This window comes from Equus quagga, chromosome 4 (genome assembly GCF_021613505.1).
Source record: "Equus quagga isolate Etosha38 chromosome 4, UCLA_HA_Equagga_1.0, whole genome shotgun sequence".
Taxonomy (NCBI): Eukaryota; Metazoa; Chordata; class Mammalia; order Perissodactyla; family Equidae; genus Equus; species Equus quagga.
The window spans coordinates 116955544-116969802 of NC_060270.1; the positions used below are offsets into that span (position 1 = coordinate 116955544).

The 14259-nt window shown below is 37.7% G+C and overlaps 1 protein-coding gene across 13 annotated transcripts in view; it reads left to right on the forward strand.

The window, feature by feature from the left end:
• Positions 1-14259, forward strand: part of OSBPL6 (oxysterol binding protein like 6) — a 102265-nt gene that overhangs the window by 69338 nt on the left and 18668 nt on the right. For 11 of the 13 annotated variants that reach the window (XM_046659241.1, XM_046659244.1, XM_046659243.1 and 8 more), the window contains 3 exons: positions 2554-2687; positions 10765-10872; positions 13014-13151. In XM_046659241.1, coding sequence (XP_046515197.1) covers positions 2554-2687; positions 10765-10872; positions 13014-13151 — 380 coding nt within the window. The remainder of the gene's footprint in view (positions 1-2553; positions 2688-10764; positions 10873-13013; positions 13152-14259) is intronic. The other 2 variants (XM_046659251.1, XM_046659253.1) reach the window with 1 other exon arrangement.

Consider the following 14259-nt stretch of genomic DNA (forward strand, 5'->3'; position numbering starts at 1 on the left):
AGGCAGTTCTGCACCACGTGGCGTTGACTGGGCTCACTCAGTGGTAATCAGCTGGAGGCTAGGCTGGGCTAAAATGTTCCAGGTGACTTCACCCATATGCCCAGCACTGGAAGCTGCTGGTCTTGTCCAAGGTCAGCTCTAGAATTGATGCAGTGTCCCTTCCACTGCACTCTACTGGTCAGAGCTTCACAGGCCAGCCCAGATTTGAGGGGAGGGGAAATCAACCCCACCTTGGAGTCTTTTTAATGTTAAATTTTCAGTAAGATGTTTTGCATAAGCTCAGTTGTCATCAGCCACAGAGAGTAGGGCAAAACAAATAAGAAGTAAGATAGTAGAGCGTAGGTGGACTGAGCAGTCCTATCTCTGTTTACCAGGAAGAGCCTCAGCTCCCAAATTAACTCCCCCCCCCCCAACCTATTGCTATAGTATTTAAATTTCAGACGCTCAAATTCATTTTTTGACTTAAGATAGTACTTTCCCAGGCATTGTCTTTTAAAATGCATAATCTCTTCAAGAAAAGTATACATTATGTTGTTTTCAGTCACTAACACCTTATTACAAAGTAATCAAGTTTATTTTCCCTGAGGCTGCTGGTAATAGGTTATAAAATATTCTTGAAAATGCATGATAAATAGAACATCTCAAGTGTTCCCCATAATTCTCAAAAGCCTGGCAGCTCAGGAAAAGAAGGGGCGCACACTGAGGGCATCTCTGGGGAGTCAACAAAATTTATACTCTCAACCATCAGCAAAGATATTTGCTATCAGATATTTCTTTAATTCCATAGTCCTAAAACGATTAAGCTAAATCATCTTCCCTTTTTTTTTAATAGATTTCTCCATTGAGATTCTGTAAGGCTAAATGTCTTTCATCTGCTATTTTACTCCTAATACATTTTTATTAAATTTCTTAGCTGAGTGCTAACTATGTCATCAGACTGGAGCAATGTTATTTTGTTTATATAACAGCATAGACTTGTGGCCAGTAATGTTTACTTCTAATGGGGTGGCGGGATTGTATGAGCAGGTAGAATGAGAGAACAAATGTGTGAGGAAAGTATAGCACAGCTTCAAGAGGGAGATGGATCGCTTTAAGGCAGCCCCAGGAAAGCTTTGTGTATTTGGTTGCAATCCTGAGGCTTTCAGGAAATCCAAGTTTCAACAGAATTTTAAAGCCTCTTTTGAAACAACATATTTTCTTTTCAACTGTGCTAGGAAAAAAAGGGCTTTTCTGTGATTATTGAGTGAACTCTTTAGAAAGAATTATAGAGTTTCAAATGAGTGAGAGTCCACTTTTAGAGCTGCCAGTGGGGTTAATGTATTTCAGCTATCAAGTTATTACCTTTAAATTGATGATGCCTGGAATGTAACATATAAATCAATGGATTGTGAGTCCCTTGTGATCCCGCCATTTTTCCCCTTTAATTCAGGCCACTGTTTTGTGTTAAAAATTTCTATTTCTTTAGAAAATAACCTTTCTCAAATAAGAAAATCCCTATTTTAGAAGACTTTGTGTATTACAGAAGCTGTTATTGTAAAGATAGGAGTTGGAAATTCAACCCTTTTGTATTCCAAAATTAAAGACTGCCTCATATTTTACCAATGTGTGTTGTTAGGTATGCACAGATGAGGGGTGGTTGTTTTTATTATTGCTTTTATTTTATTTTATTTCCAGCTTTACTGAGATATAATTGACACATAACACTGTGTAAGTTTGAGGTGTATGACATGTTGATTTGATACACTTACATGTTGCAAAATGATCACCACCATAGCATTAACTAACACTTTCATCACATCCCATAATGACCATTCCTTTTTTGTGATAAGAACGTTTAGGATCTACTCTCTTAGCAACTTTCAAGTATATAATACAGTATTATTAACTATAATCACCGTACTGTACATTAGATCCCCAGAACTTATTCATCTTATAACTGAAAGTTTGTTCTCTTTGAAAGCACTTCTGACATAAAGATGTTTCTGGCTGAGAAAGTAATGCTAGTGCTGTTCTTAAGATCAAATCATTTCCTACCTCAAAGAGAACTGGTTAGAACTTCAAAGTCAGCCACGTGTTTTATGTTGGCAGGACTCATGAAATGCTCTTTTTTGGGTTGCACACTTTTGGGCAATAATTTTTGGATAGTTTTAAATGATTTGCATAAGATTTCATGGTACTCAGAACTGCTCAAATATTCTCATCAACTATGGTAGAGTAAAACTTGTTCCCTTTTCCTTCTAGGAATTATAGATTAGTTTCTAAATATTGATATTTAGAATTGATATTGATATTTTATATGTTGCTTCCAAGTCTGTGTTGGTTTGTCTGGTATAAAATGCTGAAATCTTCACCCTGATGAATTACCATTACCATATTTGTTCTGTGTATAGATATTCTGATAGATTCCATTGTGAGGCTGACTTTTAATTAGACTGTAACATAATCTTTCCATAAAATGTCTATGCATGAGTTAAAATGCTGAGAAGTTTATAATTTTGTATATTCTTTGTGGATCCATTTAATCTTTGTTTCTCACTTTTTTCCCCCACCAAGTGCATTCTCTTTTGAAGTCTGCATTTAATAGCATAGCTATAGAGAAGGAGAAGCTTAAGCAGATGGTTTCTGAGCAGGATCACAATAAAGGCCACAGCACACAGATGGCTCGGCTCCGACAGTCACTGTCTCAGGTAAATGAGAGTGTGTGTTTCATGCTCATGACACATTCCCAACCCTGTAAGGTAAAGGATGGGGATGGAGGCAGTCTGTAATGGAGGTGGCACATTCATCTGAAATTCTCCCAAGATGTTGCAGTATCAGTATTAAATTTTATTGCTTTTCTTCCAAAAAATGTCCAGGTAAGAGTGTAAATCCGCCAAACTTGCTCACAAATGTATAATTATTATTTTGGCTGATCGAATACTTTTAATGCCTCTCTCTGGTCATTTATAAGGCAATCCCTGGTTTTAAAAAAAGAATCACGTGTGTATCCATGATTTACACGTCTAAAGTATGTTCCATAATATACCCAATCAAATGTTAAATAGAACAAAATCTACTAGATCTTCCACACAATATTTTTTCCCACTTACAATATATTTTAATCTGTTGAAAATTACTGATTAGTATTACCTTTTTTTTTTTCTGATTTGCATTCTTAGGATTTTCTTCCTATCTCAGTTATGCTCCCTAAAGCTAGACTTTCATATTTTAAAATGTATTATATATTACAATATATATTATATCAATCTTGTCAATCTAATCAAATCCCTATGTATATCAAAGTTGAAATTTCTAATAAAAATTCTATAAAACTGCACTTATGCTTTTCTTACACTAAGCTCTTCCTCTGAAATATTTTCTTCATTAGTCTATAAATGCACTTTTAAAAATTCCTTTGAGAATTCAGTGTTGTTATGTGATTTTTATATGAGAACTCAGTGTTTATATAAAATATTGTTCACTTCCTGGTGCCTTGGATCAGAGTGATGGAGCAAGCAAATCCTGGGTAAGTGGTTTTCCATGTGGATCAGCTCCTGCTTGGATAGTCTCCCTCAGTTCCTAAAAATTAGACTTCAAGTGTCTCACCATGTTTTATGTACCTGAACTGTCAGTTTATTTTCAACATTAAGTTTTATGTTATTGAGTACTGTTATCTGGGCTACAGTTTCTGCATTCACCATAAAACACTGTCAGTTGAGGTGCATATGCTGCTTCCAGTGCAGAACTAGGGGACTTGGGAGCATGAGCATTGAGAGCAGCAGCTGTCGTGGCAGTCTGCAGAGGGCTTGCTCCATAAGCACACTCTAATGGATGCCCTGGACTCTTCTCATGTCACGTAACTGTTGAACGCTCAGTCCATGTTAATTGATCTTCTGAATCATTATTCTGAAAGCATCATGAATCAGAAGATCAAAATAATGTTTAGGTAAACAAGCAAATGTCACTTTTTAAACATGTCATCTTGTCCCCTTAAATGTTCCAGTGTTTCCTTCAGATGTACTTAATGATGGAGGCTTAGTAATATAACACAAGCTTATACCAAGAAAAATAAGAAAATGTGTTTCTTGCTTGCTTGCTTGCTTTTATTTGCTTGCTGCTAAGACAGAGAATGGTAAATAGAGATCCAGGGTGAGGCATCAGGTGGGACTAAAAAGGAGGATGAAGAGAAATTTTGAAACACTTCTTCATTTGTTCATTTCGGTCAACTGACTGTATATTAGGTACAGTGCAAAGTATGGAACACCAAGAAAAAAGTAGCCCTGGCCATGTTCCCAGGAAGCTCGTGATCTGATTAGTGAGATAAGCAGTATTTATACAGGAAACAGTTAAATGGACCATGCTGTAGTCCATTCAGAGCGGCGCATGGGTGGTACTGATTTCCAGGGCTCTGTCAAGAATGGAGAGCCCTGAGCTGTGAGCAGAGCCACAGATCAGGCTTCACAGAGGAATCAAGCCTTGAAATGGGCCTGAGTAGACAGCAGTAACTCATGAGGAAGGACCTGATGCTAACATGATAAAAGATTCAGTGCTTCCAGTTATATATTATCACAGCATTTTGGCTCATGTGAATTCTTGTGTCTATTCATACCCTCCCACTGCACCACTTGTACCCTCACTGGCCATCTATTCCCATCAGTGCTGAGGCTGGACTCTCTTTTTGAAATCACCACAGCTTTTGCTTAGGCATTTAAGTTTACTGACAGTTCACTCCTTTCTAAGGAATCACTATCCTTGCTTAGACCAACAGAGAAGTGTCTGGAGAACGGCAGTTAGTTCCTAGCGGTTGAAGAGTCAAGTGAACAAAGAATTAATCTAAGAGTAGCTAGTTCAGTAGGTGGGAACCAGCTCATCACAGACCACACAAAAGAGTAGATTTATCCGATCAGTGATGGGGAGGCCTTAAAGAATTTTAACTAATAAGTGAAAATGCCAGAAATTGGAAATATTACTGCATACTTCTGTATATTAGAAAGATTACTCTGGTACAGTATGGAGGATGGATGGAATTAAGGCAAAACTAGTTGGACAGACTGTTATGATATGAGATAATGCAGGCCTGAACTAAGGAAGTGCCAGGGTTGGTAGAAGGAGGGGATGGGTTTCAAAGACACTGAGCAGGGAGAGTCAGCATGGCTTGGAGATCAGCTGAATGTTAGAGAGAGACAAGGAACAGTCAAGATTACTTTCCAGGTTGTTTACTTGGATAGCTGGGTAAATGATTGTTCTTTTCCCCAGGAGAGGAAATACAAGAGGAGCTGATTTGTCAAGGGTAAATAATGAGTGGTTTTTGTGGAGACTGAGGTGTTTGTGGGACATCCAACAGAGAATGAAAGATACAGATCTGGGGCTCAGGAGAGAGGTCTGGGCTAGAGAGAAAGATGTGGATACCCCAGTATATCGGTGAAGTTTTGGTGTTGATAAATTGTGTTTTCAATCAGAATAAAAGAGGGTCAATGTACTGCTATTGAGAGCGTTGATATTTAAAGGAAAGGCTTAAAAAAAAATAAAGATCCTTTAATGGAGACTCAGGGGAAGCAGCGGAAGAATTTAGAAAGCGATGACTATTGAGATCAAGGGTAAAGAGTTTAGATAGTCACAAGCAGGAAAAGGTTAACAGAATCTAATCTAGCAGCAAACGATACATGGACTGAAAGTCAACCTTGGAATTTCCAGTCATCTCAGCACGTTTGTATCATGAGGGGAAGGAACCAGCAGATAAGGAGATGCTGAAGATGGAAAACAGTTAACTGATGGAGCGGTTGGCCAACTCTATTTTCATTTTCCCTCTTTTAGTATAGCACTTGGGATTGAACAAGACACTAAATAGCTTGAGTCCATTGAGACAATTGTTCTGCGTATCTTTTTATATTAATATAACTTCACCTTATAGTGTGATTTCAGGTAGCCTAAAGACATCTTTGGTCCATATTCAAGTGTCATCAGTTAAAACCTCAGATTTTTTTTATGACTGGTTACCAAGTTGAGTGGCCCCCCAGAGAGGGAAGGAGAGAGAGATTGTGTTTAAATAACTTCTTAAATTAGCTAACATTTTTGAAGCACATTTTTTAATTTTGTATGTCATGTTTGATATATGTCTAATGGTTAAAATGCTGCTTTTCAATAAAGCTTTTAAATATGTTAACTTGACAAATTCCATCATCCTTTTAGAAGGCACACAGCATATAAAATAGATGAAATTAGCATTCTTCACTACATGTTCAGCATAAATTGTTACCTGCCTTGGGCATGTAATAATTTGCAACTGAACAGTATAATGAATTCCTCTTCTAAAGTGATACTTCTTCCCTGATCTATATGTACACAAACACACACATAATTCTGTTATTTTACCTCCATGAAACTTTAAAAGTAACTTTCACACCTGAGAAGCAGCATAGATGTTGGATTTGAGCCTATAGGACAAGGCATTTTATGTGGCATCTATTCCTTTATGAATGACTTTATTTCACAACAGCTATAATTTCACATCCCATTTCATGTAGTACCCTGAACACGGAAATCAAATAGTATATAAGACTACAGTAACCTAGCATCCCGGATTACTATTGATGATAAAAGATTCCACTTGACTTGAGTCTGTCTTGAATACATTACACTTTGTCACTGTTACTAGTTTGATTTTAAGCCCCAGAATTTGTGCACAGCTTGTGCTAAATGCAGTGGATATTGGGTCCGTACAAATGTGAGCAGCAGAATATGACTCTTGTACTCCAGCTAGAATTACTATATTTCATTAAATCAATGCACCATCCATTGTTAGATGTACCACAATTTTGCACATTACTAAGAAAGAAAGTAACTGCTGTCAATTAAACTGACACAGTGCTTCACAAGTGTTAAATGTGCGAGAAAATGTGCATCTTAGAATCAACGAAGTGTGATATGTTTGGGAATGTCAGCAAAAAATTGGCTGAAGGTACTCAGTAGCATAATTAAAATCCCAATCATAGTACTTACCATCCCTCCTACCCACAGCAGTTCACATATCCAAAATAAATATTCAGTGTTGGGATGAAAGTTCCAAGTGTATTTGTTTGTTCCTGAATTCCATAGTGCCCTGACACTTGGCCAAATTTGTTCTGTACAAAGATATTCTTCATAGAATCCTTTACATCTATTTTTAGCTATCCAGTAAATTCAAATTGATGTCATTTTGAACATAATTTGGCAATATTTATTAAAGCCTTAAAAATATTTTATCCTTTGACCCTTTGGTCCATGGCTGATATGTCTAGTCAGAGGAAGAAATGCTGAATATAGAAAACCATTATGCACATAAACATTCATGGCAGCTTTATTTATTTTAGTAAAGATCAGTAACAGCGTAAGTGCTCAATAATAGGAAATAATCGCTTATTATTCAACGATTAAAATCATATTTTTAAGGATTTTGCAGCATAAAATAAATGTTTCTGTGCAAAGAATAAGTGGCAGACACAGGATGTAAAGTATGCACTCATTAAATAGTGTGAAAAATGCATACCCAAAAAAACTATAAAGAAATATACCAAGCTACCAACAGTTGGTTGATAGGATAGTAAGGTATGAATTTTTAAAAATATTTTTCTACTTTTTGCATTTTCCAAATATACTATAATAGTATGTATTTATTTTAAAATCAAAAAACAGGGTGATTTTTAAGAGATACCCAGGATTTGGTTCTTCATAGCTCTAGCTTTGACCATTTCCATGCTCATTCTCTCACTCCTTTGGAACCAGTTTTGCTTTTCTCCAAAGGGTTTAAGTCTCTGATGATTCCATCTTGCCATAGGTTTCATATCCTCCTCTGGCCATCAGGCTTCCTTCCGTGTTTCCTTCCCAGAGCCCACAGTTCCATTTAGTAATATATATATGCCCGAGTCTCACCCAGTCTAACATAAATTCTCACCCGTTGTCTGCCTGGGTGGATGAACGCAAGTTAATAGCCAAGGAGGTGGGGATTTGGGAAGTGATTCTGGCTCAGATCTTCAGATGGTAACTTTTATAGACTGGGACGGAAGTTTGTGTTTCTTGAATATATTAGACCTGAATGTATATGAGGGACACGAGGCGCTGGAGAAACGAGCATACCTTGTGGAGAGTTTTTAATGCAGATCGAGCTCACTAGTGATAGACCAGTGTCATTTCTGACACGTTGCCATAGCTTTTCTTGCTCGTTGGCTGGCACGAGTGGCTGGTGACCTGCCTCCTTTTTCCTTGCTTTGCCACTGTTCATGCTCCTTGGGTGCACTCTGTATGTTGTTTCTGCCACTATCTGGGCTCTTCCATGGTAATTATCACAAACAGCATCGTTTCACTGAAAACACCGATATTCTTCAGTGTTCCCAAGGATGCTTTCATGATATTATTACAGAGAAAATAGTTGAGTTTCAGGGAGGGAAATAATAAATGTGGTCCTGAGCACTGCCTGAGAGCACTGCACCACAAAGCTTGTAGCACTGGGTTGTAGCAAACTTCAGAAACAGTCTGTAGGATCAAAGCAAAAAGAGGGGCCGCCCTGGTAAGACGTGCAGAAACGGGCTGCTGCATGCTCAGTCGTCTGCTGACACTTTCTGCCACTCTGGTTGCCCAAGTTTGGAAAGTATTTATTTCCATGCTTTTTTGTGCTATGTAACACCTTTTTTCTACCACCGCATATATATTATTAATAAAATATTCCTTTTAAACTTTTAGCTCATTCCCTGTTGATATCAATGGCTAGAGGTTACCTAGTATGCCTTTGCACACACCTGTAGGCAGGACCACATTTCATGAATACTGGACGAGATGAGAGCTTAAACAAGAATTAAATGTCCGGAGGAAACCGTTCTACAGCTTTTCTTATAAATGGCAAACTTGTTTTTATAACTCTCACCCTGAGGAAAGCCATTACTTGTCCTTGCCCTCAAGTCTCTGTGGGGTTGTTTTGCTAGTTCTGTTCCAGGGGCAACAGAAGGTGCAGTCACTTTGGAGGAACCATTAGTTGAGGTTTGTGTGAACCCCTGAGGTCAAGGCTGTGATTCTGCCATTCAAACCATCAAACAACCTAGCGTGAAGCCTTCTACTTCCAAGAGAGCAAAACATGTCTGGTTCCAATTATGTCAATAACTAAGACAGCTTTCAGTATACCTGTGGACAGAGAAATAATGAAAGAACAAATAAGCATATAGATAGTAGTCACAAAGGATAGGAGTAAAACAGTATTTTTTTTTTTTTCAAATTCCAAGTGTTTGAGATTTTGCTCTAAGAACAATGATCCTGAGCACTTTTGCAGAATGTAAAGATATGCGGATTCTTCCTTTGAAGCATGTGGCTTATTTACTAAAACAGCAATCACCTTTTTTCTAACTAACATATCACATTTTCTCAGAGAACTGGGCACATGTTTCCTCCTAGCCACCAATGTGATGACTGTGGGCCCTGTATCCACATTTAATCCGTCAGTGCTTCACGTCCCACCAGACCAAGTGTGTTATAGTTTACACATATTTTACAAATTGGTTCTTAGGACTTTAAACAAAAGCCAAAAGCTGCAAGTGAACAATTTTCTCCTCCGAAAGCAAAAGCTGAGTTGAAGAGAGAGCGTGTTCTGTGCTCCATGGTCAACAGCTGTGCCCTGCTCAATGCAAGTGTGAAGTTTAGCCACTTAGTAGTTTATCCTGGATTTTTTAATAGATACAGAGTTATAATTATGGTATTTGTATACGTGTCAGTTTACTGTATTCACTGATTCCATATGAAGAAAGCAGAATCCCCATTCCCCGGGGCAGATGCCCTCTTCCGTAAGTCTTGATGTTATCTTCCACTCTCTGAAACGTTCACTTCCATCTACTAATTGCTGACTTTAACGGGAGGGAAAGGAGCTGTCCAGCGTTTCACTGGGCCTTGTCCTCACAACGGTCTTTTACTTGAGACTTGATGTAATTCCAGTTAGGTACATCACGCATGTGGAACATGTTCCTGTGCATCAGTGTGACGCAGGCACCTTTGTCCACAGGGCCCAGGGAGGGAGACCATCTTACGTAAAGCTGTTCTCTTCTGGCCACACACACTAAACTGTTATAGCAGATGGTATTTGATGCTGACTTAGAGTGTGTTGAAAGTAGTGTGATGCAGATAACTTAGTTTCCTTTCTCTGCTACAGTCATTATGCTTTTCAATGTCTGCATTGCTGAGTGAAGGCACCTTTTGGCCTGCACTTGACTTAGTTCTGCTACACTGTCGTATGTGTTAATTATGTGCTCCAGGAAAATGAAAGTACAACTATTTCCTGTCACTAGACTAAAATATAATTCTATAAACTATAAAGCCAGTTCATTGTTCATTCCATTTCCAAATAATTTTTAAGATAACCATCTGGCTTGGAAACAGCTCCCAAACTCCAGAAACCAAAACAAAAGAAAATGAAAGAATCAATAGTTTTATCCCAGAGTGTAAAATGTAATATATATCTGGTGGTAGACGGGACTTGTAGATAATGGGCCCAACTCTAAGGGAGAGGGAATGTCATGAATCATTTTTATGAAACCCATGAACTCTTTGAACCCACTAACCTACTAAGTAGTAGTCTTATATTACAAAAAAATGAATACCTTAATTCTGAGCCATTTATTTCCTTCTTACTAGTAGGCTTTGGCCTATGACGACTCCAAAAGTTACAGCTAAGAATATCCTAGACTTTGTTGTCTAAAGTGTACCTGTCTGCTTTGTCTGTTTTGTGCTTGCTTAATTTGAAATTACATGTGCGATTTTTGTCATTTTAAGGCACTCAACCAGAATGCTGAACTAAGGAGTCGGTTGAACAGAATACATTCAGAATCTATTATTTGTGATCAGGTTGTCAGTGTAAATATTATTCCTAGCCCCGATGAGGTAAGACTCATTTTTAATAGATGTCCAGTACTTATTTTATAGCATCTAAATCTGCATATTTTTGTTTATTTTTATACAGTTCTTTCACTGTTAGTAAGAGTCCCTGCATAAATATTTGTGTTGCTGATAGTTCAGTGTTCTTTGAGCTTAACATCATTTATTTTTGGTGATCAGTGTCTACTTTTTTTGTGTGTGTGTGGTGAGGAAGATTGGCCCTGAGCTAACATCTGTTGCCAATCTTCCTCTTTTTGCTTGAGGAATATTGTCCCTGAGCTAACATCTGTGCCAGTCTTCCTCTGCTTTGTATGTGGGATGTCCCTACAGCATGGCCTGATGAGCAATGTGTAGGTCCACACCCAGGATCTGAACCTGTGAACCCCTGGCCACTGAAGCAGAGCACACAAACCCAACCAGTACACCACCTGGCCAGCCCTGATCAGTGTCTGTTTTTATTTGTTCTTGTGCTCACATGATGCCACTGAATATTTACTTTATATATACCCCAGCTTTGAATTCTCTGTCTGTCTCAACCTTCGTTTGAAATGTTCATTAGATAAAAGTTTTCTTAAGATTTGTTTTAAAAACCCTCTCTCAGGGGTGGCCCCATGGCCTGGTGGTTAAGTTCAGTGCTCTCCCCTTCAGCTTCCCAGGTTTAATTCCTGGGCGCAGACCTGCACCACTCATTAGTGGCCATGTTTTGGCAGCAACCCACATACAAAGTAGAGGAAGTTTGGCACAGATGTTAGCTCAGGGACAGTCTTCCTCAAACAAAAAGGTGAAGATCGGCAACAGATGTTAGCTCAGGGTGAATCTTCCTCAGCAACAAAAAAAGAACTTTATCTAAGGAGAGAAGCCACCTGACCTTGCTAAGATAGTACTAATGGTGCTGCTACAGCTACTGCTGCTGATGATGATGATAATTAATGACTAACACATGTCAAGTGAACGCTACTATATGCTAGGCATTGTGCTATTTCACATGTGTTATCTCATTTGACACTCTCAACAGCCCTCTGAGGTAGGCGCTATTATTATTCCATTTTTCAGAAGAATATTTGAAGAAATGGTAAGAAGATAGGAGAACATTCAGTACGTGATCTGAACTTAAATGTATAATTCTGTTTATAAAATTATTATTTTATAGCCATGAGAGTTTACACTTTTTGACAGTAATATTAGGTTTTATATACAGTGATGCATGTAACAAGGTGAGAGTTTTAACTAATACTAAGGTCATATTTACACAGAAAACATACATTTTACTAGAAAGCTACAGGTGCAAGGGTTTTACCATCTAACTGCTTAGGAAATGCCACCCCAAGACAGCTTCTCTTTGATTGAAGTTACCCACCCTATGTCCATTCACCTCCATGGGTCCCCTGATCTCTGATGACACTTGCGCTCACTCAACTGCTCAGAATCTAGAAGTATTTCTAAAACTTTATCATTTAAAAATTAGTTAACATTCTCAGTTTGAATCTTCTTTTCAACCTGAAACGTGTACTAGAATATATATATATGTATATTATACTTCTCACATATTTTTCTTATTGAAACTTAAATAGCTTCCTGGAAAACAATATTTATCACTTACTGAATAAAAATACAGGTTGGAATAAGGTTCAGTAGTCTAGTCATATATTTCATTGGCTAAAATTCATGATCAAACTGGAAAATGACTTTTATATATTCTATCTCAAAAATTAGTCTTAACAGATTGTTTTCTTAGCATATCTTTAGTGGTTTCTACAAATACTTCTTGAGGTTGAGTGTACTGGTTAAGTATAGCTAGTAATGACAGGCCTAGTATATGAGAATGAACTTGACTCCACAGTCAGTTCAGGGTGTTGATAGGGACTCAATCTGTTAAATTCTACCTGGTATCAATTGAGCGTAGATTTAAAATCAAGTCACGGTACCAGCATCCTCCAACTATGCCTTTTGGATTCTTTAGACATATCGGAAGGAAACTTACATTGTGGTCATTACTGAGTTGCAAGTGAAAATTACTTGTGGTCACCACTCTTAACATATGGTATGAATTTCTCTAGAAATCTGGCTAGTACATCACGGTCTAATTTGAGCAAAGAGCTATTCTTTACACCAATAACAATTACACTGTATGCTTCTCTCTTCTGTAGGCTGGTGAGCAAATCCATGTCAATCTCCCCCTGTCACAGCAAGTAGCCAATGAGAGCCGCCTGTCCATGTCAGAGTCTGTCTCTGAGTTCTTCGATGCGCAAGAGGTACTCCTGTCTGCAAGCTCATCAGAGAATGAGGTAAGGTTCCTTGATGTGTCAACCCCAACTACTTCTGACTGCGAGTTTGAGTTAAAGAGTTTGAGTAAGACTATGGAACTCTTTTTTTTTTTTAACATCATAGTAAGGTGTCCAAATTGTAGCAAAAAGCCAAAAGCATGCAAACTATATTGGTTCCCATTTACTGAGCACTAAGCACTTCTGGACATCAACTTATATTCCTCTTAAATTTGATGAATAAAAGGAAAGAATCAAGCTTATTTTGACTTTCTTGTACAATTCATATTTCAAGTAACCAAATAGCTGATTATGTAGCTAATAAATATAGAGAGAACAAGAGAAACAGAAAATCACTATTCATGCCTGCACATGTGCACACACACGTATGTGTATATATATACATGTATATATGTGTATATGTATACATCTTTGCTAGAGACATGAATTTGAGCTTTGAAGAATAGCGTCTAGCATATCTAGTTGGGTAATTATGGTTTTTGGAGGCTACCATAAAAGCTTTATTGGATTGCTTTTCGTGTTCATGCGTCTTGGCAAGGTCTTAGAAACAAGGAATCTCTTCCTTGGTCAGGTTGCAGAAACTAATTCTTCTACTGAAATTTAGTCAAGTGTGCTTTGACTTTTTTATTTATTTATTTTTTTGGCATGGGAGAAGCAGCCAGAACTCTTTCCCACACAGCTGATTAGGAATTTTGTCATTTGATATTGCAAATCTGTACTGAATTTAACAAAAAGGAAATGAAATGGTTGCTAATGTTATTTCCATATCCATAGAAAATAGATTGGAAGGAAACATCCTGACAGTTAGTAGTAGTTGTTTTTGGATGTTTGGAAGTATGAGTGATTTTAGAGATAAAATTAGATGGAAAAGAGAAAAAAATAATGAACATATATCATTTTTATAATGGAGGAAAGGTAAAACAGAATTCATGTATCAGATACTGAATTTGTTATCACACCAAGCCATGCACCTGCCTCTCAGATCCCAAGTCATGCATTAGCAGATTCACAGATTCCCATTCATAAGCCAGAGTACTGGTTTAATTATTCATAGTGATAATTGGTGCTATCAGATGGACAAAATAATTATGCTCGCTGATTAGCATCTCTT